The following is a 19,219-nucleotide window of genomic DNA, read 5'->3' as shown; positions in this document are numbered from 1 at the left end:
TATGGTTTGTGTATTATTTGCAATTTTATTTTTATTCGCCAACAACATTAAAATGGAAGAAGGATTGTGTTTGTTTGTGTGTGTGTTTGTGTATATTATTAAAATATTCTATTTGCTCTCTTCGATTTTGTATTCTTTTATGCTTTAACAATTATCAATTTGCGGTCGATGGTTTGTAATTTGTAAAAAAAAACTGATTACAACAGTGCAAAATTATCTAGTAGTCGGATAAGTCGAAGCACTCATTGTCCAATTCATCGAGCTGCATACTCTGGAAATCCACTTTGTAGCGCAAGATACCTGTGAAGAGCATTGGCAATATTCAAAATGATTAGTTAATGGCAATAGCAGCATCAATATACGTTAATCAAATTTAATATTAAAACTAATAATTAAGCGTAATTGAAATCAAGCAAGCGAAAATATCAAAAATTCACATAAAGAAAAAATCAAAATAATACAACAACACATTATCAGTGAAACATTCAATACAAATAAAGTGATGTAAACATTTGGAATGTATATCAAATAAAGTGGTATAAGATATGTATACGTGGAATATTCCATAAGTTTTTAAAATGAGTAGTTTGTTATTACGGGTTAACAAGTACGCAGTGCAGTCCTGTGCTTTACTTCAGTTCAGTTAGTGTGGAATGGAAGAGTGATGGATTTCGTTTAAGCTGATTCCTTTGAGGCAATTCCTTTGGTTTGTTGATCTCGTGTTTCTTCATCAATTGCAGGCTCCAAAATTGGCTAAAATCTGATCGTTTTATCTACTTAAGAACCCCATATGAATACAATATCATTTTTTTACTTTTAATAATTTGTAAGAAGTTTCCTTTACGATTTCGGGAGGTGTATATTTTAAATTTTTTATTCAGGTTTTGTTTGTTCATCTATTGTTATGCATTTTGTTTGTTTGTTTGTTTGATTGTGTACTTAATAAGTTTTCGCTTTTAATTTGTGTCAAATGCAAACAAAGAAATTGCCTATGTAAATATTATAAATGCTTGTCAGATACGAGTATATATATAAATATAATGTATAATGCCACAGTTTCAGTTGATCTATTATTTAACGAGAATTATATAAAAGTCAGCAGAGCAAACTCGATTCAATTCAAATGTTTATTTATTTTAGTACACTGTTCAATGAATGCTGTTGTTGTAAATACATCGATTTTTAATTTGTTAAATATAAGTATATATGTTTTTCTTTCGGCATTTTCTGCTATACTGTTATATATACATATATTTAAACGTATATGGCTTTGTTCACTTAACTATATATGTCTTTCGTACACGTACACGACTAAGTAGGTATAGTTCAAACATATAAGTTTCATATTTACTTTGCAATATCAGAACAGACGGATAGAAGACAATGAAAAGAATTTCATAATATATGCCTGAAAACTTTTTATCAAGATAAGCTGAATATAATATTGATTTAAGCCCGATGGGCCTCATTTTGAAAATTAATTTAATGAAACGTAAAAAAACAATAGTCGGACTGTAAATATGAAACGTGGCCAAGTTATATATACTATATACGTAAATGTATGTCTAAAACGAACGAGCGATGCAATGGGGAGCATCTATTTCCGAATTTAGGATAAACGGCTATTTTGAAATTTACGTAGATAAAAACTATGCGGCAAGTAAATTGGTTCCTATCAATTTTTGAACAATTTATGGCGTTTCACAAGAAATTAAAAAAACACATTATTATTTGTGTATTGAGATCCGAAAATCTATGCAGTGCGAATGCTGTTTTTTGTTGGTTTGATTTTATTCTTTGTTTTTGTTTTTATATATTTTTTTTTTAGTAATCATCGAGGTCAACGTCCTCCAGCGGTTCATCAGCTTGTAGCGATTGAAAATCTACTTTATAGCGTAAAATGCCTATATATACACACACATATTATTCAAAAAATATATGTACATATATATATATATAAATATTTATGCATTTGTTATATATATATATAGATATATATATATATATATTATAACAATTAAAGTTGATGGTGTTATGCACAAGGAACGACGTTAAGTTGACCAAGTTACATTTAGAGTTATGTTTAAAGCAGCATGAAGGAGGAAAAGGAATGGAAACAGTAGATACGTAATTAATTTTGTAGCTTACACTCGCACTATATACAGATTGTTCAGATATAAATATATATAAGGTAGTTTGATAATTGTTACCGACTTACCGCCAATGCCACCGAAACCTCGCACAAACTGACTGCCCTCCTGAGATTTGTCCGTGATAATCTCAAGTGTGGCACCAAACATTTTATAATTGTTCGCCAGCCATTCCAAAAGCGGTTGAGACTCGATTAACTCCATTTCAACTCCGCTCTGCAATTAAATAATTATTAATAACAAAGTTATGACTATTATTTGTATATACAACATACCTCCTTGTCCGTGAAGTGAGACTTATCTTTTTCCTGCTCGGGCGTCAAATGTAATACTGTCGTTGACGTCGAGTTCGCATGGTTCTTCAGTACGTAGCGTTGGATATCCAGATTTTCCCAGCAAATCAATGTTTCCACAGAGCCTATTTCGAGGGCTCGCAAAGTGTCCTCTACACCAAAACAGTATTTGCCAGTATCCTTGTAATGAAAATCGTTTGTTTCATTCATAAACTGTGCTGCCTTGGAGCGCTTTATCATCACTCACCTGAGAAATTTCATCAAAGTAACGACCAATGAGTTTCTTTTCCTGTATAAATTTGACATTTTGCAACGATTCAGCGGCTAGTTCGATTGCCTGATTAAAACCGTTTTCACCGCCATAAGAGACGTCCACCAGTTTAATCACTTTTGTTTGTAAACGCTGCAATTGCCAAAGATTTGTGTGTTAGTTTTTTTTTGTCTGTTTGATTTGTTCCACAAAGAGTTGCATACATTTTTTAGGATCATTCAGTATGATATATTGCTCCACTGGCTGTTTGACTGACGATTTATAGTAATTTTGTAGGATAAATGCGAAAATTATACAAGACATACGCGAATTGTCTTTGGGTCGTATTTCGAGCCAGTGGAACTAGCCTTTGCCTTAGCAGGGTATTCGTGAGCAGTGTTTTGGGATTACTTACGGGATCAAACATATCCGATTGACTGAGCTCAGTTTTGAAGTCCGCACTACCGGCCAAAATGAGGCCAGCAATGTTTGGCTTGTCATTCGTAATGAACAATTGTGTGGCAACCTCGGCCACTTTGCGCACATAGTTGTGACGCTTCTCCATGCGCAGACGGGCGAAACGCAGAGCGGATTGACCACCACGTCCGTGCTTCTTCGGCAGATCGACGGTGAATTTGTGGAGCACCTCGCGCGTATTGCCCTGTAGGGTGCCAAAGAGAGCGCCATTACCATCCATCACAATGAAGCCGAACTTGTTGTCGTCCGCGAGCAGGGCAGTGAGTGCCTCCGTATGGAACTTGTTGTCGCACAGATATAGTGAGGTATTGATTGGCTTGAATGGCTCAAAATCAATGTTAACTTTTTTCTCCTTGCCCTCCTCTGTGACAATTGTGCCGCAATAAATGACCAAACCATTGGGAGGCACTGTCCAAATTAATGGAACATTAATTAGTTAAATGACTAATGATTGGTTGAATCACTCACCTTTGGTGTATAACTTAAGTCTGTGCTGTACCGACGTAATTGCGCCCAGGACGGAAAGGCGGTTGACGCGCGACTTGATATTGGAGGCCGTACCAAATTCATCGGCCAACATTTTGCTGACGCGAGAGATTTGATCTTTAGGCGGAATAATCAACGAAATCATGCTGGTGCCATTTCTAAATCAAACAAGAACAATTCGTTAATATATATATAACCGAGATATTTAAACTTAAAAATAAATATATCGATAATTTGTTGTCCTATGTAAATTAATTGCATACGATATAAACAAGGACCATCTCTAGCTGGCACAATGCCGCCGTTTCAGGTGGCTCCTCGCATTCGTTGTGAATGTCAAATTGCATGATTTGTTATGGTTCACAAATACAAATATACTTTGATCTATGTTGATTGAACAAAGGCTTGAATAATAATATCAACAGAAAATGTCGTTGTTAGGTGCTAGATGCATATATGAAAGTAAATGCAGCTTTAATGTACACAAATTGGCACCAGTGCATATCAGCTGCAATCAATGTTTGGTTTTTGTTGCCAACACAGCATTTGCATTACTCACTCATTCACTCTCTTCGTCTGGTTTAAACTGATAAAAACCTGACAAAAACGTGTTGCTCTCAATGTATAATTTTTGCAAGCGCATAAGAGAGGGAGAGAGCGAACGAGAGCATTAACTGAGTTTTGTGTGTGAGTGCGTTCTGTCTGTTTAAGTGTGTGAGAAAGTGTGGGGCAACGCAACACAGATATGACACTTTTTTTCTTCTTTTTGTTTGTTTGTTACCAACGACAGCCACGCACATGAATCGAAATGGTTCAAAGCAAATCGCTGAAGGAAATTTCATATTCCGCAATATGCGACGACATATTTAAACCACTGTGCTTTTCTTTTTCCGTGTTTTTTATGCCAGCGCTAATTGATGGCCAACAAAAGGGGGGTGAGGAGTGCAAAATAGGCAACAAATCGACCATTACACTCACTCCACTGGCAGCATTCGATGTTCGGCGACGGCGCGATGCATATCTCAGCCACCCCTCCCACACCACTGCTCCCCACAGCACGACATTTTTCGTATATACCCACCACACGCACACAAACAAAGCGAAGCGAGAAAAAAAATTTAGTCGACTGCATAAAAATACAAATTGCAAAATAAATATATATTATGTGAAGATAGGTTTTACTCACCCACGTGCCATTTCGAGACTTTTGATAAGCTTCTTTATTTTCCATATTTCGACATTGCGATCAGCAGACGTTTCTTCGCCAGACATTTTTGCGTATTTATTTGCTATTTATTTTACGGGGAGCCCTTTGTGCAATTTTGGGGGACTTTTTAATTTCAACTTGCTCTCTCTGCCAGCGAAATGTGGAAATGTAACGACGATTGTTGTTTGTTGTTGTTATTTGTTGGTTTGTTAGGTGTAGTTTTGTGTTGCGTTTTTTGTATTCACATTCACGTTCTTCCTTTTAACGTGGTTGGCGATAAATACACTGAAAAAATAAATAAAATTACACACAAAACATAAATATATGAACATATGTAAATGTTGTGTTATATATAAATATATGTGTGGATAAGATAAAGAAAGCTGGGGGAAAAAAAATAGAAAACAGCAACAAAACAGCTAAACTAGCTCAAAAGAAAGTGGAGTTTGAGAGCGTTATAACAAATTTTGATTTGAGCACAAAATAACACAATTATTTGAAACGTTCATACGAGAGCAGTTGTAGCAAAGAAATCAAAAGTACTATTTAAACTTGAGTTGAAAATCAAACTTATTATTTCACTTCACTTAAGAGACAGAAAGAGAGATAGAGAAAGACAGAGAATGAGAGCAAAATAATGAACGCGAGTGAGAGCAAGAGGATGAGAGAGGGGCTCCAAAGGTGACGTCGACACAAAAATCATTTCGCAAGCACGTCAAATTTGTAAATGACCCAATTGGTATGTTAGTTGATAGAATTGATGTTTTAGTTGATGTTGCTGCACTATTTCGATATTTTTAAGAAACTTAAATGCAATTATAATCGATTTATGAAACTTTTACGTACAACGTGCGCACAAAACCCACTCGGATCTGGTGTGACCAAATGTTGAAAAGAATTTAATGACAAAAGTCATGCATTTAGTTCATACGTGACTGGTTCTATTCCCACCGTCTATCGGAGATTCTTAAAATCGATTTACGATACATAGACACATATTTGTGTGAATGGACATATCAAAGAAGAAGAGACCCAAACATGAATTTGGAACTGCTTGGTAAGCTTATCGTTATTTTCGTTGAAATCATTTCAACTTTCGAATCTTCTTGAATAGAATCCTTTGGCCAAAACTATCCGGAAGAGTTTGATGGATCGCTGGACTGCATATCACTGGCGGTAACCTGCTCCTTTAACAAATACGGCACTCTGCTCGCCGTTGGCTGCAACGATGGGCGCATTGTTGTTTGGGACTTTTTGACGCGCGGCATTGCTAAAATAATTTCGGCACATGTGCATCCCGTGTGCAGTCTCAGCTGGACAAGAAATGGCCACAAGGTGACCGGAATACATTCTCTGATTATATATAATGTTGTTAGCGTGTAAATCAATTTGCTATTTTCAGTTGCTTTCCGCTTCTACAGACAACAATGTTTGCATTTGGGACGTGCTCACCGGCGAACTGGAGCACAAATATCGTTTTCCCTCGCCGGTGCTAAAAGTCCAGTTTGATCCACGCAACGACAGCCGTCTACTCGTTTGTCCCATGCGATATGCAGCTGTGCTAGTTAAAATTGCCGGCACACATCGCTGTTTGCCGCTGGATTCGGATGTGAGTTGCTCCAAAAGGGAATTCATTTGTTGTGTAGTGTTTATATTAATTGTATCTCATTTGGCAGGGCGATTTGAATATAGTGGCCTCTTTCGACCGTCGTGGCAAGCACATTTACACAGGCAACGCCAAAGGCAAAATACTTGTGTTGGATGTGGAAACATTTGAAGTCGTTGCCAGTTTTCGCATCATTGTAGGCACGTCGAGTGCGACAGCAGTCAAAAGTATTGAATTCGCTCGACGAGGCGAGTAAGTCAAGCATATATATCAATTCCATGACCATGCATATTTCTTTACGTTCTTTCAACTCTTTTTCGCAGCGCCTTTCTCATAAATACATCGGATCGGGTAATACGAGTCTATGACTCCAAGGAGATTATTGCCTTGGGCAAGGATGGCGAACCGGAACCCATACAAAAACTGCAGGATCTGGTCAACAAGTAAGCACTCCGACTAGACAGGAATTCGGTTTTCTGATTATTCTGATTGCATTCGCAGAACGACGTGGAAGAAATGCTGTTTCTCTGGCGATGGTGAATACATTTGTGCTGGCAGCGCACGTCAACATGCGCTTTACATATGGGAGAAGTCGATTGGTAATCTGGTTAAGATACTCCATGGCACTAAGGGTGAACTGCTGTTGGATGTTGTGTGGCATCCGGTGCGTCCAATTATAGCTAGCATTAGTTCGGGCCTGGTTTCGATATGGGCACAAAATCAGGTGGAGAACTGGTCGGCATTTGCGCCCGACTTCAAGGAACTGGACGAGAATGTTGAATACGAGGAACGCGAGTCTGAGTTCGATATTGGTGATGAGGATAAATCTGTGGACTTGAATGCCGATGCCCAGCAGGATGAGGAGATCGAAGTTGATGTACAAAAAGTCGAACCAGTTGCCGCCTTTTGTTCTTCCGATGAGGAGGGCGAAGACGAGAATGCTCTACAATTTCTGCCCATGGCACCGGAGGTGGAGGATCCCGAGGATGGCTGGACACCGCAAGACAACATGGAGCCGAGCTCAGCGCTGATGGGCAACGACTCGCGAGACTATGAAGACGACATCATGGCATCCAAGCGTCGACGCATGCAGCACTACGATGTCAGCCTGCCCGATGCACCCACCGATGGTAAGCAAGACCTAATCCCTACTCCAGATTTACACTCACTTTTTGTTGCTGTGTTCTTTGCAGAAACCCATCCACTTATTTCCAGCAAGGCCGGCAAGGACAAACAACAGCCGATTGGTGGCAAAAAAGCAGCGGGTCGTGCGAAAAAATGAGACTCGTGCCGCATTTATCGTTTATTTAAGTTCTAAAATTTAATAAATCTCAGTCTTAAAACGACTTTGGATTTTTCACTTCACCGGCGAAGAGCAGCAGACCCGTCGACTTCTCTACAATCATATACATGAATGGCCGATTCAAATGGAACTTTGGTGGCGTCGATTTGTTGCTCAGCGAAGAGACAGTTACCCCTGCTGCAGTAGTGCCCTGCTCATTCACAATGATCTTGGTGGCATGCACGCAGAGGTTGGCGTACAGGCCGTTGGAAAGGCGATTGAGATTGGCAGTGTTCTTATTGAACAAATCCCGTATGCCCATCTGTAAATGATATATATCAGCGTATGTGTTAAGTGATCTACAATTCAACAACTCACCGATTCGAGCAGTTTCACCAAATTAAAATCTGTCGTTGTGGTAAACTTGGGCATGATTACCTCCACCTCATTGTCCACGTCGGCATTGCTCGCAAACTTCTCCAAGCGCTCCAAAATAGGCGACAAGCCCAACCGATTTAAATTATTGGCAATATCCTTGAGCTTGAAGCCTCGCTTGGGCAGCACAACAATCATCGAGAGTCGATTCTGAACACCATACGGCAGCTCCAGCACATAACCATCCAAGCCCTCGAGGTTGGTCAGAAAAGCAAAATTTCCCATTTGCGTCATCATTTGCACCTGGGAGATCGGCGAATCGCGCTCATTGAAGAACGGCTCCGGGTGTGTTTCTGACACATTAAAGGGAAACTGTAGGGAATCATTACTTTTGTATTAGATCTGTCAGTTGTGTCTTCTATATAGATGCCCCACCTTCCACTGACCCTTGAAGAACAGCGAGGACAGCATAAATATTTTAACACCATAAATCTCCTGTGGCAGCACCGCATACGGAATGAGGCCACGTGTTGTGAGATTTGTGGCAGTATTGATCAGGAGTGCCGTCTCACGGTTATAAAAATCCACCTCCATGGGCTCCACTTGATAGGCCTTGACCACATCGCGATAACTGCTCTTTACCGGGTATTCCACATCCGTGTAGAGTGCTTGCAGCGCAGCCACCTCAATGGTCGAAGTTTTTGTGCTAGATGGAATCAATTATTACTCGCTTAAAGTTAATTTTAACTGGGAAGATCTTCACTTACTTGAGATATTGACTCCACACTCGGTAAACCGATCGCAATTCGGCATCTTCGACCCGGATTCGTAGCGCTTTGCGGAGTTCCTGGTATGTTTGGCCAGCGGCGCCCTCGTAAATCAGTATTAGCAGTGACCACACCGAGAATGGTGATATCATAAAATCAGTCATGTTATTCCCCAAGCCGATGGAGATACGACTTAGTAAATCGAGTCCAAATTCCTGTGCACCCTTTGCAATTGAACGCAGCGTCTCTCGATTGAAATTTGAGAGTAAGGCCTGATTCGGAGAATTGTTGGATTGAAAGGCAGCCGACGGGGTCAGTGCTTCCAAAGTGCTGCCCACAGATAATGGCGGGAATTGCTGCTGTCCCAAGCAAATCACACAAAGCAATAATATGCCGACACCCAGTCGCATAGCATTATCTGCAAATGGGATTTGTTTTGAGTTTAACACAAAATATATTTATTCAAATTTCACTGTTTTTCTTAAGAACGAATCCGTAAGGTCAGAATTTCAGACTTTAAATGCCGGAATTTTTTAATATGTACAGTGCTTATCTCTCCATTACCTGCTAAAATCATGTTGGGGGCTTCTCTTCCAAAATTAGTATACAAATAATAGACAATTGTGTGTAATCGATTATGTTGGGCGACCTGAAAGATGTTTATATATGTATATAAATAATTTATTGGATTTTTCCAATGATGGGGACTTTTGTATTTTTTTTGTTATGAATTTAAATGAGCCACTGACGTCTCAAAATTGTTATATCAGTATTTTTGTTGCTTTTGCTGTCGTTTTGTTGATTAATCCAAAACCGGAATGCAGTGTGCATACAAACACTGCGTGTGCGTGTGTAAGTATCTCTGTTCACTTATGTATGTATATGTATAAGTATATGTATATGCATATGTATATATATATTTATACATATGTTTGCACGTAATTATACAGATATATATATCTGTGTGTGTATTTTACTCTATTTAATTGTGAATTTTGCGATTATGTATCGTTTTATTAAAGCCAGAGACTCCCAGACTGCTGCGAGACGAACCTCACTCACGGAGAACAACAGAGCAACTGACATTGGCCTTAGACCAGCAGACTCACTTTGCTGATAAATCTACACGTTCATCTCCACACACAAACTCACAAACAAACCGAAGCAGATGTGTAATCACCCGAACGAGCGAAAAAGAGTGAGAGAGTGAGAGAAAAAGCGGGAGTACGCAAATCTGCGTTTTTACTACTTTTAAAATGTGTGCAATGTGAACTTGGATTATTGTTATTAATTAATTAGCAACAACTAGAGTTGCGCTTTTTATATTCTCCCAGTTAGCTGGGAAATTTTAAACCAGTTTTTGAACAGCTTGGAATCCCGATCTCTAAGTTATTCAAATTTCTTGGCCTTAGCTTACTGCCAGTGCGCACGTGCACATTTGCTTACATTATTTTGTACGTCAGTTGATGCAATGATTGATTCTAGCAATCAGCAAGCATGAAATTTCTGTTACTACAGATATTCACGGTTACATTTCCGGTTTGAGACGACTGACCTTAAAAAATTCTAAGCTGGGTATAGAAAAGTATGCAACATTATTTCATAGCTTAGCGACGCCATCTGTCCGCTTATAATTTCCGTTGGGAAATTTCCTTTTATACCATGTCCACAAGTCATTCCTGGTTGTATAACTTAATGATATTTGGATGGCTTCCGAGACTATTGCAATTAATACACACAACCATGATCTTGAATGACCATGTTTCAAAATTGGGCCAATATGTAAAGGGTTCTAAGCTGTGTACACAAAAGTATGCAACACTATTAAAAAGCTTAGCAGCGCCATCTGTCCGCTTTATAGTTGATTTTGGGTAATTTTCATTTTTACGTAGTGCACAAGTCATCCCTCTTAATAATACGATGGTGTTTGGCTTCTGCAACTTTTGCAATTTACACACGCAACCAGTTTTAAAATACTAATAAAAGCACCAAAAAATACCACAAAAAATACAATTCCTTAACCGTCAGCGTTAAGTTACGTTACGTTTTCGTCGTTACATTCAACACGCTGACTCCGAAAAAGAAATAACGACGTTTTTATCAACAACAAGTCGCTTAGTTAGTCAATGGAATCGCGCGGAGAAACTACTTACACGCTGCACACATTTAACCGTTTAACTCGCTTCAAGAAAAAGAAAAATTGTTTCGTTAGCTAAAAGTACATACACCCATATGTAGTTGGTGTTTTTTCTTGTTGTTTGTTGTTATGCTCCATGTATTTGGAAAATAATGTCGAATTTATAAGCGTAGTCAGTGATGGCGAGGCAGTAAAAGTGAATTTGTGATTTTATTCTTGCATTCAATTTCGAGGGTGCTCTTAGCAGTTTAGTGGTTAACGGTAACAGTTACGTGAAAGTGGACACTCAGCGTGCAAAAATGCTGCATTTTATTTATTATATACCTGTATTAAATAATCCATTTGCATTGGTGAAAGTATGTTAACTGCTTCTCTTATGTACGACCGCAGCGATAATATTGAATTGAACGGCTGCCAATGAAACATGCAACACTAAAAAAAAGAAAAAAACAAAAAAAAACAAAAGAAAAAATAAAAAGTGCAACGAAAATAATAAGAAAATTGCAAGAAATAATAACTGTGACCTGATTATTGGAAAATACTAGGTACATATGACAAATACATATACATATACACATGCAAATCGAATGTGCTTAATGTTAAGACATACATGTGTAATTTATTACATATCACTAAAGATTATCAAATACCAATCAACACCAAGTGCAACGAAAGCAAAAGTTTAACTGAGAGTCCAGATAGTTGTTACGTTGTTGTTAACGCAATTGATAACCAGATTTTCAGCCTACCACAAATACGCACGTACATGCTGAAATTACCCACACACACGCACTTGCATATACAAGTCTGTATTTGTGTCTGGATTCATCTGTATTTGCACAACACGAAATTGCGACAACAGAAAACCGGCGCGAAAGCCAACTGATTGCGCAAAATAAAGAAAGACCCCGAAAATAAAAAATGACCAAAATATAACTGCAACAATAATAACAGCAGGTGGCGCTGCGTTGGGTCAGCGCAAGGTCAAAGCGATGCAAGCGGCCAACTTTGCCCGTTGACGGATGACGGTTCAAGAAAAACTCTGTCGACAAATTGGAGAAGCGACAAACAACGAAAAAAAAACAAAAGACTTGCGACACGAACTTGTTGCGCAGTCACACTTGTTATTTATATCATGTACTTATATATGTGTGGGCATGTTTATATTATATAATTAGCTCACAGTTGCTACCAGACCAAATGGAAAATTAATAAAAAAAAATAAATCCCCAAATAAAAGTTACACATTTCATTTGAAAGTTCATTTTTGTTTATTTTTTCTTTTCTGGTTTTTTTTTTTGCATACTAGTCTGAAATATGCTAATTAGTTATATTTTAACGAAAAAAATTTAATTTTCTGCTCGATTAGCGGCTTTTGTGCGCCTTTATTTGTCCCACCTGAAAATAATTTATGTGCAGTGATTTGGCACAAACAATAAAAATTTAAAAATAAAAAAAATAGCAAAAAGAAAAAAGCCAACACAAATTGCAGGTGACATTGACAATAGAAAAGATGAGTAGTTTTTTACTTCAAGCAAATTGATTGTTTTTTTTTGTTTTTTTCTGTGGGCGTTTTTTTTCTTCAATGCAATATCATTTGTTTTAAACAGTCAAATATGTTTTAAAAACGTGTTTATAATATTTTTGTTTGCTTTGTAATTGCGAAATTTGTTTATTACTATTATTGTTTTTTTTTTGCACATCTTGCGACAAAACATTTTTGATCGATGTATGTGTGTGAAAAATCTCGACACATTTTTGGGCATGTTTCATTTCATTATTTAACTGCGCACATAAAACTGACAGGGCAATTAGCTGTTGTTGCTGCAAATTATAAAAAAAAAAACACAAAATACTATAAATCATACGTCTACGCGGATCTATGTATTCATCTCCAGCATGCCAAAGCATTCATACCCTTGGCGACAAATTAGGCATAATTTTCAGAAAGAAAAAAACCAACTCTTATAACATGAATTTGTATCATACATATTCATTATGCAATCTTGTTATCGATGATTTGTCTTCGGTACATGTGTTTTTTTTAATTGGCACTACAGCTAGACGATATAGATGTCAGATTTGAGCGATTTGTAATGCATATTTTATGTGTCAACCAAATCGTGATAGATTTTAACTACTCTCAATCAAGTGTATGAGAGCTATGTACACTATTTGCCAAGCTTTTTGGCCACAGTTGCAAATCATTGTTCAGCTAGAAAACTGGTTATGTTAAAAAAAAAATAATTCAATTTGTGCTAATCATGGATTTGTGGTCAGTTTTGTAATGCCGAAACTGCTTTTGCGACATCGGATACGAAAGGCATTCATTTCATTTGCAATTCGATTTTTAAATTGGCAATTAAAACATTCAGGAAATATTTAAAAAAAAAAAGGAAGAGAAAGAAGAATATTCTTACAAAAGAATCTTCTTGCCAAACAGCATTCCTTGGTTTTTTGCGCTATTCTTTACATAAACAATATTATATAAATTTAACGAGAGTTGAAAGAAAGGTCAGTTATAATCATTTGCTTAAAAAATTCTAAATAGCTGAAACAGTATACTGTATATGCGTATCTCCCTATGCATACTAAATATAAAACATATATTAAATATTTTTTAATTATGATTACGCTCCCTTAATATAAGTATTTTTGTAATAATTCATTACTACACTGTGCAACATTTACAAGGCCTGCAATTTCATTTTCATTTTGGGAGCATTCAACCCAATGCACGTAAAATGATGGTAATTATTACAGTCTACTACTCTTTATGCTCAAACTGGTTATAAATGGGGAATTCAAGCTCAACCGTAGCGCTAGTTACCCTTACTTGGTTTTCGTAGCTGAAATCTCGATCGTGAGCTTTTCGAAAGCCAAGAAGCTAAAAATGCCAAAATTGAGCAGTTGCTTAAATACTGCAAGCACACAATATTATTATACCCTCGAGGTAAGTTAGATACTTGGACTGGTTTAGTCTTAAGTAATAACATGTTTGTCAATTCTTCGTTGATTCAAGGACGTAAATAAATGTAATCTTATTCTTAACAACCAAGAATGCTCTAGAGAGTGCTTGACTAGCCGGTACTAAGTCAATTCAATCCAAATAGATACAAAGAAAAATCTGTTATCAATTGCTTATAGGGTATATACCAGAAAGATATCCAAACCTAACAAAGGTTACATTAAAGTCAACATAAATTTCAATATATCCGCTTAGCATCCGCAGCTAACAATTAATATTAAATCCGTTAAAAATCTTTGTAACGCATTCTGCTTAGACAGATTTTGAAAAAAGATAAAAACGATAAACATTTTCGTTTTGCAGTCTTCCGTGAATGCTGAGGAGTTTTGGAAAACGTTTGTAATTACGTTTCAATTTTGATATAAATAGTTTCGCTGTTGCACGTGATTTGCATTTCCTGCAGAGCAATTTTTATGTGTGTTGGTAAATATGCATATAACAATCATTAAAATATACAAGAAAAAAGTTTATATAATAACTACGTTTTGGTGTTAAAGCAACCTGAACTACATTTAACTATCGAAGTGAGATACACACGAGCTCTCTTTTGGATTAGGTCAGCTTTCTTTATCGCATAACTATTGAAAGTAAATTTATAACAATAAACAGATTTATTGTCCAAGCTTTGTATTATTTATGGTGCATGAATTTGCACCTAAAATTGTAATTATATACATTTAAAGATGAATATTATTATTATCATATTAGATCTATTGAGATCTCTTCTGATACTTTAGCGCTTCCAAAAACTTGATTTTTTTCCAAACAGATGAAATGTTTCCCTAGAATTCTTCTGACTAAATCGACACAGTTTAGCTGGATGACCACTTAGCCTACAACATCTTATATCTAAAAAAAAAGACATTTGGTTTGTGTTAGATGAATAAAAATAAAGGTAATTTCAGTTCCGTTAAGCATTTTTTGATTCTGACTGATACAATCTCAACTCCAAAGATATGTAATTAAGTAAAAACTACGAAATTGTTTTAGGCGCCAGCCATTTCCTAACAATTATATTTATTAACTCGGTGCATTAGCGTCGTATAAAGATTTATTATGTTGAGAGACTTAATTACTTTTTTTGTACATTTCACTTTAAAAACTCTTAACCTAGAAGACCCGGGCGGAAGCAAGCGTGTTGTGCTTTATAACTTACTGTCAAGTTGTAAATATACCCCATAAAATAAACATATATATTTTAAAGGCAATACTTAATATTTTTTATTACCCTCAATGAAATCAATTATTACTTACATAATTGCTAGGTATAAGCAAGGAATTCCGACCAGTTATAACTTACTTATATTACCCTGAAGTTCAAACGATAAAATTACTTCGTCGTTACTTTATGGATACCTTTAATGTTTGTTTAATTTTTTTATCGATGTCAGAGTTTAAAAGAGTTTTAAATTGTCGCGTTCGTTGACATTTTCATTCTGGCTTAATGCGTTATCTAATATTCCTGTTGATCAACAACAGAATAATTATAAACTCATATATTTATGGGTGGTAGAATCATGAGCATTAAACGCTCGATTACACGTTCTAAATGACCGTTGGCCACTTTTATGCTATATACAGAGGCATATGTATATATGTGCATATGTATGTATATATACACGTGATAGAAATTATACCTATAAAATGTCAAGCCTCAGAGGAATTTGATTTTAAATACGGCTCGGAAGTCGAGGCAATCGGTGGGTCAGTGCTTAAAATAAATTTATAATCATATATAATTGAGATTTTAAATTCAACAAAAAAAGATTTATTGGTTTATAAATGATTTTTTTGCAGAATCATGTATCGAATATGTAGCCTGTTATTTGTTTTATTCACCGGCCAGGCCCTGGGAGCGGATATTTTAATGGCCACAATGGGAGGCACAAAGTCACACAAGATACCATTTTGGGAGCTTGCGAAAGGATTGATAAACAGGTGTGTATTGTTAACAAATAACTGCTTCATATTGAGCAAAGTGTGTGAACAAAGAAAGTTGCGTCTTAATTTGCTATTTATGTTAACAAAGAAATAAGTTGTAACCTTTTAAAGCTCAACAAGATATCAACGGCGTTCAAAGTTCAACGTGAATAATTTTAAATGGCATTCGAAATTGTGTCACTTCATTAAAGGGACAAAATTTGAAATAGATATGTGCAATAAATAAATAAATAAAGTATAATTCAGTTCACAAATCAGCACATAAACTATACGTGCATTAGAAAGTGCTGCTTGGATATTTTAAAAATTATTTAAAATATTGCCCTGCTATGAATTACAATGAGACCCAATAATTTATTTGCTATAGCTACTAAATAAACTAAAAATAAAACCAGGAAATGTTTGATACTTATGAAATATATTGAATCAAACGTAGCACATCATTTATTCGCAACAGATTGTAAAAAAAATTAAAGTAAGAGGAGTCAAAGTTATAAATTATATTATAACATATAATTTATTTTTAGTAAAAAAGAGGAGTTGGTGAAAAACTAATTCATTCATAAAATGTTTGAGGTTTTTTTTTCATAAAAGTAATTTGCATTTAACTTGCAACCATTTCAGACAAGTTTAGTAACAAAGAAATATGTATGAGGCTCATAAATTTATTATAATACTAACGATTTTTTCAAAAATTCAAAATGAGTTGAAGATATTTATTTGAATAATCAAAAGTTGCGACGAGAACCACTGCAAATATTGAGCGAACTGTAAATGTTGTCAATCAATTTTGGAGAATTGATATAAATCTATTTAGGCATATAGGCAGAATAATATTGTAGTTAATCAAATTTTTTTCATATCATTTTATCTGCCCGTGGATCTCAATTATGTTGCAAATATTTATTATGTATTTTTCAGAGGCCACAACATAACCTTCTTAAGTGGATTTCCGGCCGATTTCCATATCGATGGTCTGCATGAGGTGTCACCAGCCAGTCTGGTTGAATATATAAGTAACTACACAAATTGGGATCTGCTGGGTGCCCGAATGAATGGCGAAATGCCCATCAAGCCTTGGGACGGGCTCCGCTTTGCATTTGAGGTGAGCTATAAGCTATAAAATTGAATTAGGACTTTTCTTATTTATTGTTGTCATTCCTAGTCATGCGAAGCAATGTTGTCGGATCCGGATACAATGGATCTAGCGAATCGTACCTTTGAATTGGCTATACTTGATGGCGCATTTCCCGAATGCTTGCTGGGCTTGATATATCAGCATAGAACACCGTTTATGTATGTAAACACCGTTGGATTCTACATGGCCAGTTTGTCCCGGGCCGGAAATCCCGCAAGCTATGCGGTAACACCAAACTTTTACTCTCGCTTAACGGACACAATGAGTCTTTACGAGCGGGCATTGAATACGGGCATGCAAATCGGCCAGAATATATTGCATAATGTAAGTTGAAGAATGATTATGTGACTGATGGTTATCCTTTAATCCTTGATCCCACCCACACAGTATGTGATGCGTCGTACTCATCGTATATTGCGGGATCATTTGGGTTCACATATTCCGCATCCGTACGATATGTCTCGCAACGTTAGCTTCATTCTACAGAATGGACATGCTGTCGTCTCCTATCCCCGCCCCTTCCTTCCCAACGTGGCAGAGGTGGCTTGCATACACTGTAAGCCAGCCCGACCATTGCCCAAGGACTTGGATGATTTTATATCGGCCTCCGGAGCATCGGGATTCATTTATGTATCAATGGGTTCCTCAGTGAAGGCTGCCAATATGCCGGAGTCACTACGTCGCATGCTCGTCAAGACATTTGCCCGTCTGCCCTACAATGTGCTGTGGAAATACGAAGGCAATGAGGCCGATATGCAGGATCTAACACCAAATGTGAAGCTATCCCGTTGGCTGCCACAGCAGGACATTCTGGGCCATAGTCAGCTGCGTGCCTTTGTCACGCATGGCGGTCTGTTGAGCATGTTTGAAACGGTTTACCATGGAGTACCGGTGGTCACAATGCCCGTCTTTTGCGATCATGATGTGAACTCGGCCAAGGCAGAGGTCGATGGTTATGCGATTAAGCTGGATCTGGAGACACTGTCCACCAACCAACTGTACAAGGCTATCATGAAGGTCATCCACGATCCACGCTACAGAAGTGCAGCCAGATATCGCCAGAATCTATTATTAGATCAACGATCCACAGCACTGGAGACATCCATCTACTGGACGGAGTACGTCCTTCGACACAATGGCGCCTATCATCTGCAGTCTCCAGCGCGAGATTTGAGGTTTACATTTAACAAGCACAATTCAATAAAATATTAATTATTCTTTTCTATTTTTGAAGCTGGTGGCAGTACTATCTGCTGGATGTGGTCGCCCTCTATTTGGTGGCCCTTTGTGCTCTGGTGCTAATCCTAAAACGCCTAGACATTCGATCGGATAAAACGCGCAGTCAGCACTTTCCCAACATACTGCCGGCAACGAAAAAAAAGTCAAAAAAATTATAAATCCTCCGCACACACAACTAATAATTGGTACTGAAGATCTACTAGGACGTGGATAGGTTTCAATTATGGGCTGACAAAAGTTAACTTAATCACAAATTATTCAAAATAAGTACGACCTCAAAATGTAAACATATCTGGCTTTATATTTGTTAGTGATTTGTCATCCTGTTAAATTCGGTTCACTCTAATTTGGTAAAAGTGCCTTGTATATAGTGTCTATATTTATAATTGTAAACTTAAGTAGTTGTTTGAAGAACACACAAATTTTGAATGTCCTCAAATTTTAAGCGCGGAAAATTTAAGCCAAAGTCTACAAATCGTTAAAATTAATCATTATCTTTCTCTATGTACGCAATTTTTATTGTTAAAGCGCTATGGAGTATTGAACTAAAATAAAGGTTGAACGTGTGGTTTTTAAATGTACATCACACACTTGCTTTTTTTCTGATAAGAATTGCAAATGTGGCTCAGTTCAGAAGTTAAGAAATGTTTTGAGTAAACTTAGTTATTATTTTGTCTGCGAAGAAAAAAATTAAGATATATAGTAATTATTCGAATACATAAAATAATATTTAATTAGGCAGCAAAGCTTACCATTCCAAATTAAATTATATATTGCATTGCATTATACAAAAAATGCTTAAGGGCTATCTCCATAAATTTCTTTAACTGGAACTTTGAACTT

The 19,219-nt window shown here is 36.8% G+C and overlaps 4 protein-coding genes across 5 annotated transcripts; 2 read left to right on the top strand and 2 right to left on the bottom strand.

Annotated features, from left to right (window-relative positions):
• Nucleotides 1-93: 93 nt before the first annotated feature.
• On the bottom strand, nucleotides 94-5,764 carry LOC6556526 (eukaryotic peptide chain release factor subunit 1). Of its 2 annotated transcripts, none has more exons than XM_001984992.3 (8): nucleotides 5,710-5,764; nucleotides 4,843-5,148; nucleotides 3,639-3,814; nucleotides 3,109-3,578; nucleotides 2,691-2,846; nucleotides 2,426-2,623; nucleotides 2,219-2,366; nucleotides 94-300 (listed from the first exon to the last, which is right to left on the bottom strand). In XM_001984992.3, the coding sequence occupies exons 2-8, from the start codon at nucleotides 4,926-4,928 to the stop codon at nucleotides 218-220; spliced, it is 1,317 nt and encodes a 438-aa protein (XP_001985028.1). In that variant the 5' UTR covers nucleotides 4,929-5,148; nucleotides 5,710-5,764; the 3' UTR covers nucleotides 94-217. The 2 variants fall into 2 exon arrangements, with proteins under 2 accessions (XP_001985028.1, XP_032594253.1); XM_032738362.1 differs by lacking the exon at nucleotides 5,710-5,764 and adding an exon at nucleotides 5,375-5,412.
• Nucleotides 5,765-5,836: 72 nt separating this feature from the next.
• Nucleotides 5,837-7,815, top strand: LOC6557122 (retinoblastoma-binding protein 5 homolog). The gene is made up of 7 exons (XM_001984993.2): nucleotides 5,837-5,920; nucleotides 5,978-6,198; nucleotides 6,266-6,472; nucleotides 6,540-6,721; nucleotides 6,793-6,912; nucleotides 6,971-7,599; nucleotides 7,663-7,815. The coding sequence occupies exons 1-7, from the start codon at nucleotides 5,902-5,904 to the stop codon at nucleotides 7,749-7,751; spliced, it is 1,467 nt and encodes a 488-aa protein (XP_001985029.1). The 5' UTR covers nucleotides 5,837-5,901; the 3' UTR covers nucleotides 7,752-7,815.
• LOC6557118 (serine protease inhibitor 77Ba) lies at nucleotides 7,736-9,969 on the bottom strand. Its single transcript, XM_001984994.2, has 6 exons — nucleotides 9,871-9,969; nucleotides 9,458-9,542; nucleotides 8,894-9,311; nucleotides 8,562-8,832; nucleotides 8,130-8,498; nucleotides 7,736-8,073 (listed from the first exon to the last, which is right to left on the bottom strand). The coding sequence occupies exons 2-6, from the start codon at nucleotides 9,468-9,470 to the stop codon at nucleotides 7,807-7,809; spliced, it is 1,338 nt and encodes a 445-aa protein (XP_001985030.1). The 5' UTR covers nucleotides 9,471-9,542; nucleotides 9,871-9,969; the 3' UTR covers nucleotides 7,736-7,806.
• Nucleotides 9,970-15,855: 5,886 nt separating this feature from the next.
• On the top strand, nucleotides 15,856-18,957 carry LOC6556546 (UDP-glucosyltransferase 2). Its single transcript, XM_001984995.3, has 5 exons — nucleotides 15,856-15,996; nucleotides 16,921-17,104; nucleotides 17,165-17,461; nucleotides 17,525-18,312; nucleotides 18,372-18,957. Exons 1-5 carry the CDS (start codon nucleotides 15,860-15,862, stop codon nucleotides 18,532-18,534), a joined length of 1,569 nt encoding a protein of 522 aa, XP_001985031.1. The 5' UTR covers nucleotides 15,856-15,859; the 3' UTR covers nucleotides 18,535-18,957.
• Nucleotides 18,958-19,219: the final 262 nt, after the last annotated feature.

The sequence above is a fragment of the Drosophila grimshawi genome, unplaced genomic scaffold (assembly GCF_018153295.1).
Source record: "Drosophila grimshawi isolate 15287-2541.00 unplaced genomic scaffold, ASM1815329v1 contig_44, whole genome shotgun sequence".
NCBI lineage: Eukaryota > Metazoa > Arthropoda > Insecta > Diptera > Drosophilidae > Drosophila > Drosophila grimshawi.
This window is presented reverse-complemented; position numbering and strand designations above follow the sequence as displayed.